Consider the following 16,637-nt stretch of genomic DNA (forward strand, 5'->3'; position numbering starts at 1 on the left):
ATGTTTTTATTATCTCCTATATGACTGGAATGGCGCCTTTTCTGCTTCTTGAATAAAATGTTACTGTACATGTAATTAGTGAGTCTACAGAAACTATTCTTTAAAGAGACATAGAACTATCACATAAAGACTCACCAAAATAATTCTAGAATGACACAAATGATGTCTGAAAATAATTTTTACTCACATATTTCATTTTTTTAGGTCTTTCTTGTATTACAAACAATATTTGCTGTTTCTGGTCCCTGAGTGGATCTGTTTTTAGTTACGGTGGGAGTAGTCTCCAACTTTAAGTACTGACTGGCTTTATTCTCCATAGCAACTGAGATCCATTACTTTAGGAATCTCAGGTGCAATATAGCAAAGCATTCTTTATAGCCATCACTGATGTTTATAGGCTGTGTGTATTTGGACAAGGTACCTAACTTCAGAACTTTGCTTTCATATTTGTAAAGCAGTGGAGATTTTATCTGCCTTATGGACTGGATGTCAAGAATAGATGAGATCAGGTGTAATAATAAAATAAAGATTTGGGAAATATTTCTCATAGTTAAAATGAATGCAGTTAAAAAGGCATACACATATACTTAAAGTCTTATATCATTTAAGAATATTCCATTAATTTAAGTTATGGCCCTCAGAAATCATTTAAATACATACAAAAACTTAAGGTTACTAGCTTAAGGTCACTATCACTATTGTTTCTACAAGTTTCTTAGCTTTTAAAAATATTTGTAGGCTAAATATATAATAAAGTGACATATAAAGCTATACAATGGCAAATTATTTCCAGACAATATTCTGCCAAACTTCCTGAGGAGAAAATATTTTTACTTAATAAAACTTTTCTGCAACATACATAAAATTAAAGTTAGAACTTTTGTATGATAGAAATTCTGCATAAAATTTCAGAAGTACCAAGCATTAGTAATTTAAAAGTATTACTTTCATTTAAAATGTTCACTTAAATGCCAAATTGCTTTAAATCTTTTAAAACTTGATTTTGATTCTCTTTGCAAGTCCTATTTATAGTTTTGATACTGAAACAACTTTACAAGATAGAGTTAAATGAGTAGAGAATGTTCCTAGAAATGATTAAAATTATAATTTTGATATAGAAGATAGTGTCAAATTATTCCTTCTTTAAAAACATAAAACTCAATAATTTCAAAGAAAGCAGTATGTTACAAGTAGATACTGGTGTCTGATTGCCTGCTGGATTCTAATCAGGACCTATTACATAGAAGACATTCTCATGATTTCCCAGCCCATTTTCTCTCAGTGGGTGTGGTGAAGACTTTTTATCAATCTATTCATGAACATAACCCCAGTCTTACATTGACAGAGGAAAAAGTAGAAAAGGACTTGGCTTTACATAGAGCCAATTCTCCTAGTATTTGCCTTATATCTTTCTGTTATCTTCAGTAATTGCAACAGCCTCTTCTTTTCCATATGAACACCAATATGTGGTAAATATTTAGCATCTCTAATATGGTTTTTGTCTTGAGTTAAAATACTTATACAAGAGATAGACAAAAACAAAGAATGAGGGCATTAAATGGCTTTTTAGTTCATCTTTCTAGTATTAAATGCATTATTGCCCTTGGAGTCTGGGAAAAAGAAGTGAATTTTTTTTCTTTTGTAGGTCATGGGGCTTGAACTCTGGGCCTGGGTGCTGTCCCTCAGATCTTCAGCTCAAGGCTAGCGCTCTACCACTTGAGCCATAGCGCCAATTCCAGAAGTGAATTTTTTAATAATAAAATATTTCCCCTGCTCATTACAAGTATGAGTATCCTTTGCATACCAACCAAATTCCTCTAACACTGAAATTTTCCATTTTGTATTTGAATCTCTGTTCCAAGCACTCTCCTACACTGCGAGGGCAGCTCTGAGTTATTCTGAATACACTAGTAACAGATATAATATATCTTCAAATGAATAAAAATACTACATTGCAATAAAAGGAAATATTTGCTTGTTATTGTGATTTTACATATCGCAATAAAGCATCTACTTCTTCCCCTACGTAATAAATAATTTTATGAATAACATTTCTTATATGACTTGATTCTCCAGAAAATAAAGGGATTTTTTATTTTTAATTCATTCTTTTATGTACGTTTTTTATTGTAAAAATGCTGTACAGAGGGTTTAGTTACATGAAGAAAGTAGTGAATATATTTCCTATTGAGCATTGTTGCCTCCTCCTTTGTTTTCCCCCTACCATCCCTTCCTTCCCACCTCTACAACTACCCCTCCCCCACCACCCAAGGCTACCGCTGAAGTTGTAAAGGTCACTTTCAACAGTGTTTTGTGTATCTCATTGCTACAATGGGTCAACTTTAATCCTTATTTAAGTATTTTGTTTTTTCCCGTCCCCTTAAAGGAATATTTTATAAGTGACTAAAATCTACACCCCTTTGAAATCCTTTGTGAATTCAATTCAAATCAGAGAATCAACCAAGCATCTCAAAATGAGAAGCTGAAACTGCAGCGACATATATCTTTATTTGAAAACTATCCGGTACATTCACAAGACAGAAAAGAAGTTTACATGAGGCTAACTCAAGCTGCCCAGGCCCAGCTGTACTTGCAGCACAGAGATACAACCAGAATGACAGAAGCTTGGCACTAGCAGAACAGACTCTGTGCTACGACTGCAGATCGCAGCAATCAGCAATGCTACACAACACTTTTGAAAGCACCCGTACCCTCCCCCCTTTTCAAGTTCTCTATAGCAGGGTCATAGTTGCCGTTTTTAATGCTTCTACAACATATACAAGTATAAGAGACAAATACATATCTTACTAGAAAGTATTTCACTTTGGATAAAGTATACATCTGGACAAAATTTACATCTCAATCCCCAACACTGCTTTTCTCACTCATTTTAATAGATTCAATTGTCTCTATTTGGTAAATAAGTTCTCCTAATTAATTTGGTATTCATTTTGGGTTTAAATATTTTATCAACAGATAACATATTGTAGACAAAAAAGGATAGTAAAAAAATACACTTCCCTATTATATCAAACTTTTAAAACAAGCCAGCAACATGGTAATAATACTGTTATTCTGGAATTAAATAAATAAATAATACAATGTAATAATTTAAAAACAAATATAAAAACTAAAATAAATATTATGGCATGTTAAGTCTACATATTACTTATATGTTTAAATATGAACTGCCTGTATTTAAAAGGAAGGAAATTTGGAACAGGGTTGCTAGTCCAGCCCCAAATCACTTTAACTCAGGTGTTATCAAGTACATATATAATTCACTCAAAAGCAACATAAAATTTTAATCCTAAAAAGCAACTTGTTTTCTTTTTAATGCCTTTGTTACTGGCATCATTTTAAACACACAATATTTTGGAACATCTTTTAAGTAAGGTTGTTTTAAAAGCAGATACTTCATATTCTGAGCATAACATTACACACATAACCACATTACAGATACAATATTGAATGATTTTTAATAGACATTCTAACAATACAAATACTTTTTATTCATGTTTGCTGAGCAGCAATTATAATTTTATCCTTACTGGCTTGCCAACAATGGTAATGTGATTTTGATACAATTACTGGGATAGAAGTACTAATACTCTGACCAACAACAATCACAATGGGTTGTAATAATTAAGCTCCAAAGCCACATTGATTTTTCCAGCCACACTTCGTTTCTAAATTTCTTTAGTTTTTTTCATAAAGACAAGAAGCAGTAGATGTTTTTTCCTTTGGATCTGAAACTTTCTAACCTCTAAGAAGAAATTCCATTTGGTTTGTCATTTCATTTCTATACATGTCGTTGTCTCTTCATTCTTCAACTCTTTACTAAGGAGAAAAGTACAAAAAAGGTACTTAATGAAGCAGTATTTTTCAGCTATAGCCAAATCTTAGTGTGTACAGGCAACAACAAATGTAAGTAAAGTCATTGTATAATAACAAACACACAACCAAAGTAATTATTATATCTACTTTGTCAAACATACTTTCGACATCTCTTTTATCATTAGCAAATTTTGTTTGAAGCTTTCTCCATCATTAAGTTAATATAACAACAAGAGAAATATACTTCTGTAGTATAGAAACTCTTTTGCATAACTTCCAGAAATTTAAAAGCAAGTAATCAGAGTAAGTAAAGTTCTACATTCAATAAAGAAAATTACTCATGGATGATGTTTTGGTGTTAATGTTTACAATTTGATTTAATTGTATTTTTCAAACTAATTCAAAATAGTTGGTGTCACTTTTGATTGGCCATGACAGTGATGTCTAACCATATATCTAGACACAGCTTTGGTATAAAACAAACTATGTCATTAACAAAAAAGAAGAACCAGTATGTAGATGCACAAGAAGTTACTTTCTTAGAAACCACATGGTAGGGGTACTACAATTTGTGCAAGATAATCAAGTTGAACCAAATCTAGACTTTTCAGTATAATGATCTAGGCAGCATTGAGAATCTAGACTTATACAAAGTATTACTGTCTTTCTCTAAATAGAGAGGCCCAGAGAAACAAACTGCAGCTTCTGAACAATGATAAATGGGTTAAAGTGAAGGCAACTCTATTGATCACTCCTGGGAGAAGCAATGGCTAGCACAATGTGGCAGGAAAGGGCAAAGGCTAACCATTCTTTAAAGCTCACCCATAGAAGTAAGAGCAAACACCTGCACTTTTAGAAATAGGCCTAATCTTAAATAAATGGTTACAATATTTTCATACAAGAAAAATTTATATATGAGAGAAAAAAATCTTTTGTATGTTCACATGTCCTGATTTTAAATATTAAATAGAGCTACACAGGTAAACTCATATACAGCAGCTCAAAAACAGATTGATGTGACCCAATGAAAGCAATTAAGTGAGTGTAAATTACTACAGGTAGAGTACGCTAAGATACTATGCCACTTAAGGGCCAGGAAAAACAATTGTTTCTATACCTATATGGAGACAGGAAAAGTAAAACTTTGCTTAAATTAGTGTCTGATAAAAATGGGGAAGAAAAATGTAAGCCACACAGAGACCCTGATAACTTCTGGAAAGGACAGAGAAGAGGTAAAGGGATCTTAGAGGAAGAATAAGACAATACAAAGTGAGAGGAGTTCATGGTAGTGATAGGAAAAATGATGAAAAACAGAAAAGGGAAGAGAAGAGAAGGGGAGTGGACAGCTGGAAATCAACAAGATGGATCCTGCAGGTGCAGAGAGGTAGGACAAGCTAAATGAACCAGGAGTCTGAACTATGAAAAGTAAACAGAAGTCAGGAGACCATCAGAAGAGGAAACTCATAAAGAAATTTAACAAAAGCTGAATTAGGGAGCAAAGACTATAACTTCAAAGGAAATGATTCAGAGTAACTAGAGGAATAAGCATACTGGATGGAGAATGACAAAGACTGTATATGAAGGGGAAAAGAGAGACAGGATGAGAGAAAGAGAAGAAATGGTCAAGTGTTCTAGCAGACTACCAAAAAGCCAGTATAGTAGTTGGCATGGTGGGTGCTGACAGCAATGGGACTTGAAAGCTAAGAGATAGTAGGGCATTAAATGGGGTAAAAGGGTCACCTCACCCAGACACAGTAAGTCCAAGTTCAAAATTTTTCACAGCAAAAGAGAAGAGAAGCAAAGTAAGCACTTTTTAAAAGGCACTTTAGATGAGACGAGAAAGGAAAGTATGTATAACAAGAATCTGAAAATGAGTAAGAAATTAGTGTTTGTGTGCATGGTATGTGTAAAAAATAAGGTTCATAAAAATACTAGTCCCTATCCCACAAGAAATTGAATCTGAGAAATGTTTTCTGAAGGTTTTCTTCTGTGGCTAACCCTGGTGTTGTCTCACTAAGTGCTGGAGAGAAGATGTGAGCAAGCCATAGCCTCTGCCTGCAAGCACAGTGAGCACTTCCCATCAGGTCAAGAGTCAACAGACAAAGCCGCATGCAATGCAAACAGCCCTGCACTTGGAGCCAGAAGACCATGTCCTAGTTCAAGTACTTTGTGGTGGTGATTGAGGCCTTTGTTACTTAAATGAAGAAAGAACAGATTGTATTTGAAACTTTCTGAAAGTACTTTCATTTTGAAAGGAATGATCAAAGTATGAGTATAAAAATGAGTTTAAAAATCAGAAAATACATACATTAGATAAAATGAAAAACAGTCGCCACAATCATACCACTCAGATAACTATTAACATCTTTTGATGTATATTGTTCAACTTTCTGTGTAGATCAGATGTAATTTATTTTATACTTACTTATAATTTTGGGGTGTGTGTGTGTGTGTGTGTGTGTGTGTGTGTGTGTGTGTGTGTGTGTGTGTGTGTGTGTGTGTGTGTGTGTGTGTGTGTGTGTGTGTGTGTGTGTGTGTGTGTGTGTGTGTGTGTGTGTGTGTGTGTGTGTGTGTGTGTGTGTGTGTGTGTTGGCAGTGGGGCTTGAACTCAGGGTTTTCTGGCTCTTGCTTGGCTTTTTCATTCAAGGTTGGATCTCTATCACTTTTATACAGCTCCACTTTGGGCTTTTTGCTGGTTAAAGTCTCACGATTTCTATCTGGTGTGGTTTCAAACCAGAATTCTCATATCTCAGCCTCCTGAGTAGCTAGAATTACAGACATGAACCATCTGCTTCTGGCTTGAACTCTGGGCCTGGGCGCTGTCCCTGAGCTCTTCAGCTCAAGGTGAGTGCTCTGCCACTTGAGCTACAGCGCCACTTCCGGTTTACTGGTAGTTAATTGGAGAGAAGAGTCTTATGGACTTTCCTTGCCTGGACTGGCTTTGAACCACGATCCTAAGATCTCAGCCTCCTGAGTAGCTAGGATTACTGGTGTGAGACACTGGTGCCGGGCTTTTCTTTTTCTTAAGTCCACCCTTGACAGAAAGCACTCATTCAAACCCATTTCCTCACTGTGCTGTCTTAGAGGTAAACACAGCCTACCCTTCCATCTTTAAATGCAAATCCTTTGTACTTCCCTAGAACCTTGATGGTCTCTCTGAGACCACATAGTGAAGGGTTCCTTCTCACTGACTCTAGCTTCTCAGTTTGTAAATATTTTTGTAATTCTCCTCTTTAAAGAGACTTTTTCTTCACACTGTGTTTTCTACTAGTTTCTGCCTAGTCTTTTCTTTCATTTACAGCCCAGATTTTTAGAAAATAAAGACATTTTCTTTTAGGTTGAAGATAATCTGATTTATGTTTCCAGGACTTCCCTTCAAAACTTCTTTCTCTAAAGTTGCAAATGGCCTCTTGGTTATAATTCCCAAAGAGCAGTTGTCAATTCTTATGCACCTCTCCTCCATCTGGCATTTGTCAGTGTTGACCAAGCCTTCCTAAATCTTTTCCTGTTGACTACATGATGGAACCTTCTTCTGGTTTTCCTCTTACCTCTATAAGGGTAACTTTCCGGCCGATTTGCTCATTCTTCTTTGCCTGCATATCTGCTTTGTGTCCTCGGTCCTCACGGCTCTGTTCTTTGCCCATTTCAGCACTACAGGAAGGAAAGAAGGGAAAGAGGAGCCAGTAAGAAAGCTACTGCAGTAACTCAACTATGGCTTTGATTTAGGGAAGTGGTAGAGGGAATAAAAAGGAGGAAAAATGGGAGCATTGGAGGGAGAGAAATGTCTGCTAGAACTATATGAATGATTATTCACAGAGTGACAGTTGTTCCTTAATAACCATGACAAAGAGACAAGAATGAAACAAGTTCCATCTGTCTCTGAGAATACTAGATGCCTGGGGAAAAGTAGAAAATGTTCCCAACTTAGATGGACATACACAGACACATATGTTCACACATATGCATAAGATATTCCTTAATGACAGAAAAAAAGTCAAGGGAGTTCATGCATAAAAGAGTTGCAATATCCTGACCTGTGGGACAGGCAATGCTCTTTCTGAATAACTTAACGGTAACAGTAAAAATGAAAAAAAAAATTAGGGCCAGGATAGTGGCTCATGTTTGTATGCCCAGCTACTCAGAAGGCAAATATTGGGAACCTTGAAGTTTCAGTCTAGTCTGGGAAAAAAGTTATTCATTAAGATCTTAATGAATGGCATAGTGGTGTGCATTTGTTACTCCACTTAAATGGAAGACTGTAAGGAGGTCCAAGGCTGGCTGAGAGTAGAAAGTCGAGACTCTTATCTGAAAAACAGCTAAAGTAAAAAAAAAGCTGGAAGTGTGGTTCAACTTCTACAGTGGATAGCTAGCAGGAGGCCCTGAGTTCAAATTCCAGTACAAATAAAAACAAACAAAATAAATCCCCGAACTGGACAAAATATTTGAAACCGTTTTCAAGATATTGAATCACAAGCAGTGAATGAACATCAGTAATCCTGGAGAGGAAGATAAACAAGATGAGCATACACCCTAATGTCCTGAAAATCTCCTTCCATGGGAAAGCAATTTCCTTAATGTCAGTGGAGAGTTTGGGGAGACCAAGGTGGCTACAGTTCCCAAATGGTTGCAGAAAGGGTAGAGTTTTATGATGAGAGAACCTGAAGATCAGCAAGTGTGTGAAGCAGGATACTTAGGAGAGTATATATTCCTACTAGCAATGATGAGAAACTGCCCCAGATGGCTCAGGCAGTGGATTTGTTGCCAAAAGACTTGAAATCCACAAGTATAAGTATGTTTAAAGAATTAAAGGAAAGCTGGGCGCTGGTGGCTCATGCCTGTTATCCTAGCTACTCAGGAGGCTGAGATCTGAGGATCATGGTTCAAAGCCAGCCTGGGCAGGAAAGTGGGTGAGACTCTTATCTCTAATAAATCACTCAGAAAACTGGAAGTGGTGCTGTGGCTCAAGGGGTAGAGTGCTAGCCTTGAACTGAAGAGCTGAGGGATAGCACCCAGGCCCAGAGTTCAAACTCCATGACTGGCCAAAAAAAAGCACTAATGGAAATCATGTCTAATGAACTAAAGGAAAGTACGAGAATAATGTCACCCTATCAAAGGACATCAGTAAGGAGGAAACAATACTAAATCTGTATTAACTTTTATAGAAATCTAGAGTTAGGACTTTTTCCTAGCTCATTTCAGGAGTCAATATTACCCCATTACCCAAACTAAATAAAACATTACAAGATAAGGAAACTACAGCCATACACTCCTCGTAACAAAGTATGAAAATTTCTCAAAAAAATGAACAAATCTATACAATAAATACAACAAAAATATACCACTATTAAGTAGTATTTGTCTCAGAAATAGAAGGCTGATTTATTATCACTTGAAAAGCATTGTAATTCACCACATAAATAAGTTTAAGAAAGAAAACTTGTATGATTTTGGTTATCCCTCTTAATCCAAAGGGTTCTGGTTTTAGGACTCCTTAGAAGATTTCTGGGGTTTGAACTCAGGACCTGGTACTCTCATTGCGGTTTTTTTTTTTTTTCTCATTGAGTTTTTGAACTTATGGCTGTTGCTCCATCAATGGGAGCCACCTCTGAGTTCAGCTTTTTTGACTAGTTAATTGGAGATAAGAATCTCATAGAAGGGAAGGAAAATATAATGGGAAGAAATTACCAAAGAACCCAAGAAATCCTTTGGGGAGATGGAAATACTAATTACCTTAATTATGGTGGCGATTCATGGCCATGTATCTATGTCAAAATTTAAAACTGTATGCTTTAAATAGGCAATTCAATGAACACCAAATACATTTCACTAAAAGTGCTAGTAGTATATGGGTGCACAAAAAATCTGCTACTTTTCATTAACCCTATTGTCCAAAATTTTCAAGGCACCCATCAGGTCTCACATGGCAACTTTAATATTATCTTGACTAGCCGGGTGCTGGTGGCTCACTCCTGTAATCCTGTCTACTCAGGAGGCTAAGACCTGAGGATCGTGGTTCAAAGCCAGCCTGGGCAGGAAAGTCCGTGAGACTCTTATCTCCAATAACCACTCAGAAAACCAGAAGTGGCCTTGTGGCTCAAGAGGTAGAGGGCTTGCCTTGAGCTGAAGAATTCAAGGCTCAACAACAACAACAAAAAATATATTATCTTGACTAGTCTGCTTCTACTCTTGTCTAAAATTATATTAAGTGAAGTAAGCCAGGCCCAAAGAAACAAAGGTCCCATGGTTTCCCTTATTTGCAATAACTAGTATATGTCTGAGACAAGCAAAAAAGGTCAGATAAGATGATGTTAGTCGAAATGAACTCCAAGATAAGGACACAAGTGGTTTTTTTCTTGCTTGCTATTGCTCCTAACATTTATAAGGTGATTGTTTTGTTGCTTGTATGTCCCTCCCCCACGGTATAACCCCTATTTTCACTGTATTTGATGTTGGTATAATTTGGGGAGGGGAAGGGAAAAAAACAAATTGTTTAACTAGGGATACAGGCAGAACCATTGCAACAATGAGATGTTCAAAATGCTATGTTGAAAAATGAACTTTACAACTTTTGCGGTGGGGGAGGGGAGTGTAGTCATGGAGGTGGGAGGGCAGGGATGGTAGGGGAAAAACAAAGGAGGAGGCAACAATGCTTGATAAGAAATGTACTAATTATCTTGCTCATGTAATTGTAACCCCTCTGTACGGTATTTTCACAATAAAAAACTTATTAAATTAAAAAAAATCTATTATCTAAAATTTTAGAGTGATGCTAATAAACTGTTCATCACTGTCTCTGCTTTAAAGCTCCTTATTTTACGTAGCTTAAAAGCTAAAAGTCTTTCAATGGTTTACTGGTCCCAGTTGCTTTCCTCTACTCCAAAAGTCTCAGCAACTTCCTTACCATCCCTTTAAGATACCAGGTAGGTTCCCACCTTAGGGCCCTTTGCACTCTCCCTGCTGCATATACTTATTTTCCTTTCTTAGTGAGAACTCTGATACTATTTAAAACTGAAACCATCACACTTCCCTCTCTTCTTCCCTACCCTTGCTTTATTTTTCTCCACTGTATAGCTAACATCTGATATAGACATTTTACTTATTTTACATACAAGTAAATGTTAGTTCTTTGAGACAAGGATTTTTACCAGTTCACTGTTATGTCTCTTGCCTGAACACTGAACATGGGAGGTGCTCAGCAAATCTAGATTTAGCAAATGACTGTGCACTGTGTATCTTCCTTGCCACACTGGACATTCTGCAAAGGTATATACTATGTATCACTTATCACTGAAATTCAGCACCCAGCAGTTGGACCAACTAGAGAAGAGATCATTGATTTTCCCCTTTGGATTGATGTTCAAAAAAGAACCACTGTCACTCATCTGGAAAGGCTGTTCCTGATTGTTCCTCTTTCTAGCAGTACAAACAAGGCCTAGAACCAGACCAAACTCTTGGTACAGACAAACGTTTGCTCAGGCACATGTTCATATAGACATATAAAGACTTGTCTCCTGCCTCTACTTCCCAACCTGCTGCTGCTCCTAAATTCTCATTTTGCATTCTTCAAGAGCCACAATCTCTAGTCTGTCTTATCTCCACCTCAAATCTCCAACCCATCACCAGTCAGTCTACTTTGAACATCTTTTGCTAGTTTACCCTCCACTTTCTGCTGGGTGCTTCTTCAGTCTGAACACCTGCAGGACAGGGCTCAGTCTTTCAGATTTTGTTTTCCCCCTTGGTAAAACAGAAGTCAGAATACTTGTCTACTTCTCTCTCAGTGATATTGTGAGAAACAAATGTCCTAATATGGGTGAATATAGTCTGAAACTATACAGAGCTATAAAAAAATTGTATACTTTATCAGTATAGGTTACTTCTCAAAAGAAAACAACAACAAAACGATACTTCACTAAGGACAAAGAACCTAGCTAGAAAAGAAACTCCAGTTGCCTGGGGCCAGAGATTTAGAACTTGGTACAGGTGATAAATGTGGCCTGTGAATTTTATACATGGCTCTCTTAGTTTTCTCAAGCATGAGAACGGAGGAGTGGTGGAAAGAATTTCTAAGGTATTTTCTACATCATAATTCTGTAATTCTTTGAAAGTCCATTTAAAAATTACATATCTTTCATTTGTGGAATGAAATGTTTTGTGAACTCTGCATAGCTTTGGACAGTTCCTGTACATTACTGTCATTTCAGCCAGAATTTTTGAGTTATTAAGACAAAATTATTCTTTGAACTGTGAAAGCAAGTTAACTTGAATTTATATTTTCCTGAAGGAAATTCAGCAAGAATGGTCTGTGAGTGCACACATGAATCCCTATGTGTACGTGCGGGTGAAGTGGAAGAGCACGTGTGGATAGCTAAGCCACTCATAGTTGATAACATTCATGTTATGTTTTGTCAGTGATAATATGATTCTACAATGATGATATTCAAGTAGTATTTTTCTTTAATGTCTCAAAATAGGTATTTGATAATCATTTACTTGTTATTTCAAATATTGCTCAAACAAAAGTAAATGTCAAGATAGGTTATCTCAAGTTGAATGTAACATTATTTTGTTTCATATTATTACTTTGTAATGTGTTCTCTAAGTCCAACCACTGAAACATTCCTCTTAGTTTAAGCTAAAAACTTTTAGAAGTCAGTTATCCAAAGTTAAAATTGAAATGTGATCATCATGTTATGAAAAAACAATCTAATTACTTATCACTGCAGATAATTTAGAAGAAGTTGCTTACTGTGCCATAGACTGTGAACCCAGTCTAAACTCCTGGGACTTGTCCTTATTGACTGAGTGCTGTGAAAGAAGAAAAAACAAGTAGTAAGTCAAAACTGAGAGAAGACAACAGTCAGTATTCACATGCTGAAAACCCACCAACTTTCTGAATGAGGAGAGAACATGCCCTAAACATGCTCTGAACAAGAATGTCTATGCCTGTCTTGAAAGTGAATGTTTATGAGGATATTTGTTCTGTTCCTATAGAAAGCTAAGGAAGTAGTTCCCCAGCTAGTTGAATCCATATTTGTAAAAGAAGTCAGCTTACAGATGTGTGGCAAAAAAGGTGGACTTCTAATAAACCTAAATTAATCTTCTATTATGTTGTGGCATATATATTATTTTAAGCATTAAGATTACATTTCTATATAATCTTTCCTCTGTAATCTTTCCAGTATACTTTTTTATAGTGACTCACTCAACAATATGCACTATTCTGAACTGAAAACTCTGTCTCTTACAACATTTGTCCAGTATATTTTGTATTATTTATTTTCTGGAAGTACTGCATTTTTGAATTCAGGGTCTGGCTCTTGCCAGACAGCCACTCTACCATTTATGCAATGTTCCCAATCTTTATTAATGGCACCATGAGAAAACCAAAGTAACAAGCATTTCAGTGGTACTAAATCATGCTTCTGCTACAGTGGTTCTAGTGTTCTAGTGTTAGCCACATAGTTGCTAAATGCAGGTGCTCTACCACTTGAGCCACATCCCCACACCCCAAATTATACTCTTCAGGATTAATGCTTCCTCTAGATTTAAAAGTATATTTAGGAAATACTGTTTAATATGACATATAGCATTTTATAAGTTAATCTAATGTTGCTGTAGCAAATATCTTTTAGAGATAATTAGGTATTATGGAAAAAGATTTGCTATTCAAAAATAAAATATAAATGTGGTATAATAAAGTTTTGAATTATATACATATAAAAGAGATGATTCAGATTCAGATCTACATTATTTAAATTAAAACGATCCAGATAACAAAATACCAAATGAAATGGAAGGGGAGTACAACCTTCTCTTTCAGTCTTGAATAACTATTGCTTTTTTTAAGGTTATCTCTACTGAAGCTCATTTTCCCTTTTGAGATTTCTTCTGTTACAAAAAGATTCCTGAAAGATATTCTTTAGCAAGGTCTAGCTCTGAGTATTTTTAAACAAATATTACCTTGTTTATCATAAAGATTTCAAGAGGATATTATGCTTTCTGGACCATATTATGTGATTATTATTGTTACCTGTACAGATTTAAATCAAGCATTTATTTAAAAAGGAATTAAAATGAGGAAACTTAGTGGTTTAAAAGACAGTGTTGCAGTAAGTGACCCAAACAGCAAACAAAAAAACCAAAGACACCTTGATCAGACTCAGTTAAAATGTGTTAGGGAAAAAGTACATACATATGAAAAATTTCAAAGTCAAGAACTAATTCCAATTGTAGAATAGTTAACCTACCCTTAAGCAATAGACCAACAAGTACAGAAAAGCCATCAAAACCTGAATCAGAAAGCATCAACCAAGTAGAACAGCTTGTTTCTTTGCACACTCAAATATAGTAACCAAATTAAAAGTAAGATACTACTTGATTCTTTACAAGGTCTACGTACTATTTCTTGCCTATGGCAAGGTTGTAGCTTATCAAGAATAGATATTTGTATGAAACTTAGTAAAACTATTGGGCTTAAGAAAAGCAGTCATCATGCATCTCTGATCATAAATTTTCATCCACTTAAACCTATTCTAGAGGTTAAGATTGAGAAGTCAGACTGAAATAGTTATTCCTGTTTAACCAATGTTATAACACATTGCCATGTGTTAGCTCTTACTAGTCCTATTATGGTAGAGTCCTTCATTTGTAATGGATGCTATGATTTCCTCTAAAAGTTTTCTTAAGTATGCTAAAGTTTATCCTTGCCATCTTTTCCACTGTTCTATTACATTATTGTAACAGGGATGCCTCATTCCTTTTCCTTAATGATACAAAGATGGTTTCACTTATGTTTAAATCCTATAAATCCTAAATTAGTACAGGATTCATAGTTCAAGTTTTTTTCTGACAATTATCTAAGGATAATTAGGACCAATTAGGACCAATACTTGACTTCTATACACCTTTACTCACTCATTTCTTGGTCTCAGCAGCAGCACGCCATATGGGTAGTGACTCATGGAGGCAGAAGGAGGGGGAAGAAGGAGGTGTCTCTGTGAGCTCTTTTGTTTTTACTTTTCTTTAAGCAAAAAGCACCCAAGGCTGGAATGTGATCAGCCTGTAAATACCCCCCCACCATCAACAAGACCAAGGAGCATGACTGCCCTTCTTTCCCTCCTTTCCACACACACCTCTCAGTTGTTTTGTGACTTCATTTCCTCTTCATGGATACCCTTGATTTGGAGAGGAGGGGATGAAGAGAGGAAGATGAGCAAAGGGGAGATGATGAATGAAAGGACCAGAAGTTAGAGACTCCTGCTTCCCAAACCCTCACTACTTTTTAGGAGTGATTTTCCACTTAGATGCAGTGAGACTTAACATGAAAGGAATGGTTAATGGAATGATTTAAAATGCCACACTGATAATGTGCAGTTTTACCAGGAAATATAAACAACTTATAAGTAGTTTTTAAAAAGAGAAACAGGCCATGCAAACAAACTCACCCAAATTATTTCTATAAACTTGAAGAATAAATGTAAAAATCAAGTAAATGTTCAATCAATGTATGTTGTAGTTAGCATACCCACTTTAAATAAGGCAAATTTAAAATACAGTATTATTTTATTTTTACATGCTAATTATATACCTGCTGACATATCTGCCTCTTCTAAATAATGTCTGTCTATACTTTTTTGCTTTAAACTTCATTAGAATTTTAGAAAAAGTATGAGGAGAAATGCTGAACTAAATGTTGTAGGTTAAATTCTAATCTTGCTTTTGGTATTAACTTACATGATTTTAGGAAATCACTTCACCTCTCTTGGGGTTTTTTACTTGAAAATGAAAAGAGAGGCTCAGAATCAAAGCACAAGCTATCACAGCACCATTATCTTATTTTACAGATGAGGAAATGGAGGCCCAGAGTTACCAAGGACACAGAAGTCATCTCAAAGTTGTTACTGTTTTCCAAACTGATTTGACAGCAAAATTAGTTTTCAAAATGATGTTTTTCTGAACGCTTCATAGATAAACATAAAATATAAAACCTGGATAAAACTAGGTTTGCATGGCCTGGCACCCTGAATCCTCAGCTCTGTTCCCTATTCTTATATAAAAGTTTGAAACTACTGGGCTACTCTCATTGCTATTCCTACTCATCTACAACCTGGAATTAAGACATGGCATGAATCTGAACTTTCAGGCTATGGAATACTTATTGATCTTCAGCATCAGTCATTGTTGAGTGAAACAGTGTTCGTGGCCTTGGGAAGAAATTATTGTATTAGCTGCAGATCTGTGCCATATCATCCTTACTGAGACAAAGGATGACACTGATCAAGATGCATTGCATTCATAAACTGCTTTGCAAAATGGCAACTCCTCTTACAACTACTTAAATAAAAAATCAATAGCAACAAAAAGAATTTTTAGATTACACATTATTGAATACACAAAGTATGTTTTCTCTATATATAGATATGATAATCAAATTCAAATTGGTACTGAACTCTTTTAAGATACCTCCTATGGAGAATCTGTTATTTATTAGTTTTGTTTAAAACACTGGACTGATGGAAAGTAGGTTGATTATGAGAATATTGTTGTAGACCTCTGCTAGAAAAGGTTGAAGGTATTTTCAAAAAATATTTGTGACTATGATGCAATATATATTATATTCAGAAGGATATCACATAGAATGCAGGATGGATATACTTTATTAAGAGAAAAGAATTAAATTTATTTATACTAAAAAAAGAAAGTACTCATTTCCAGATTTTTAAAATAAAAGACAATCTCATACTTATAATTAAAAAGAAAAAAAGAAAGAAAACCACTGGCCTAGACAAACTCTTTCCAGA

At 35.5% G+C, this 16,637-nt stretch overlaps 1 protein-coding gene across 5 annotated transcripts in view; it reads right to left on the bottom strand.

Annotated features, from left to right (window-relative positions):
- Positions 1-2,489: 2,489 nt before the first annotated feature.
- Positions 2,490-16,637, bottom strand: part of Ahi1 (Abelson helper integration site 1) — a 129,425-nt gene continuing 115,277 nt past the window's right edge. For all 5 annotated transcript variants that reach the window (XM_042688530.1, XM_042688848.1, XM_042688622.1 and 2 more), the window contains 3 exons: positions 12,584-12,642; positions 7,386-7,488; positions 2,490-3,840 (listed from right to left, as the gene is read on the bottom strand). In XM_042688530.1, coding sequence (XP_042544464.1) covers positions 3,838-3,840; positions 7,386-7,488; positions 12,584-12,642 — 165 coding nt within the window. In that variant the 3' untranslated portion in view covers positions 2,490-3,837. The remainder of the gene's footprint in view (positions 3,841-7,385; positions 7,489-12,583; positions 12,643-16,637) is intronic.

The sequence above is a fragment of the Dipodomys spectabilis genome, unplaced genomic scaffold (genome assembly GCF_019054845.1).
Source record: "Dipodomys spectabilis isolate Male_0828 unplaced genomic scaffold, ASM1905484v1 ptg000001l, whole genome shotgun sequence".
Taxonomy (NCBI): domain Eukaryota; kingdom Metazoa; phylum Chordata; class Mammalia; order Rodentia; family Heteromyidae; genus Dipodomys; species Dipodomys spectabilis.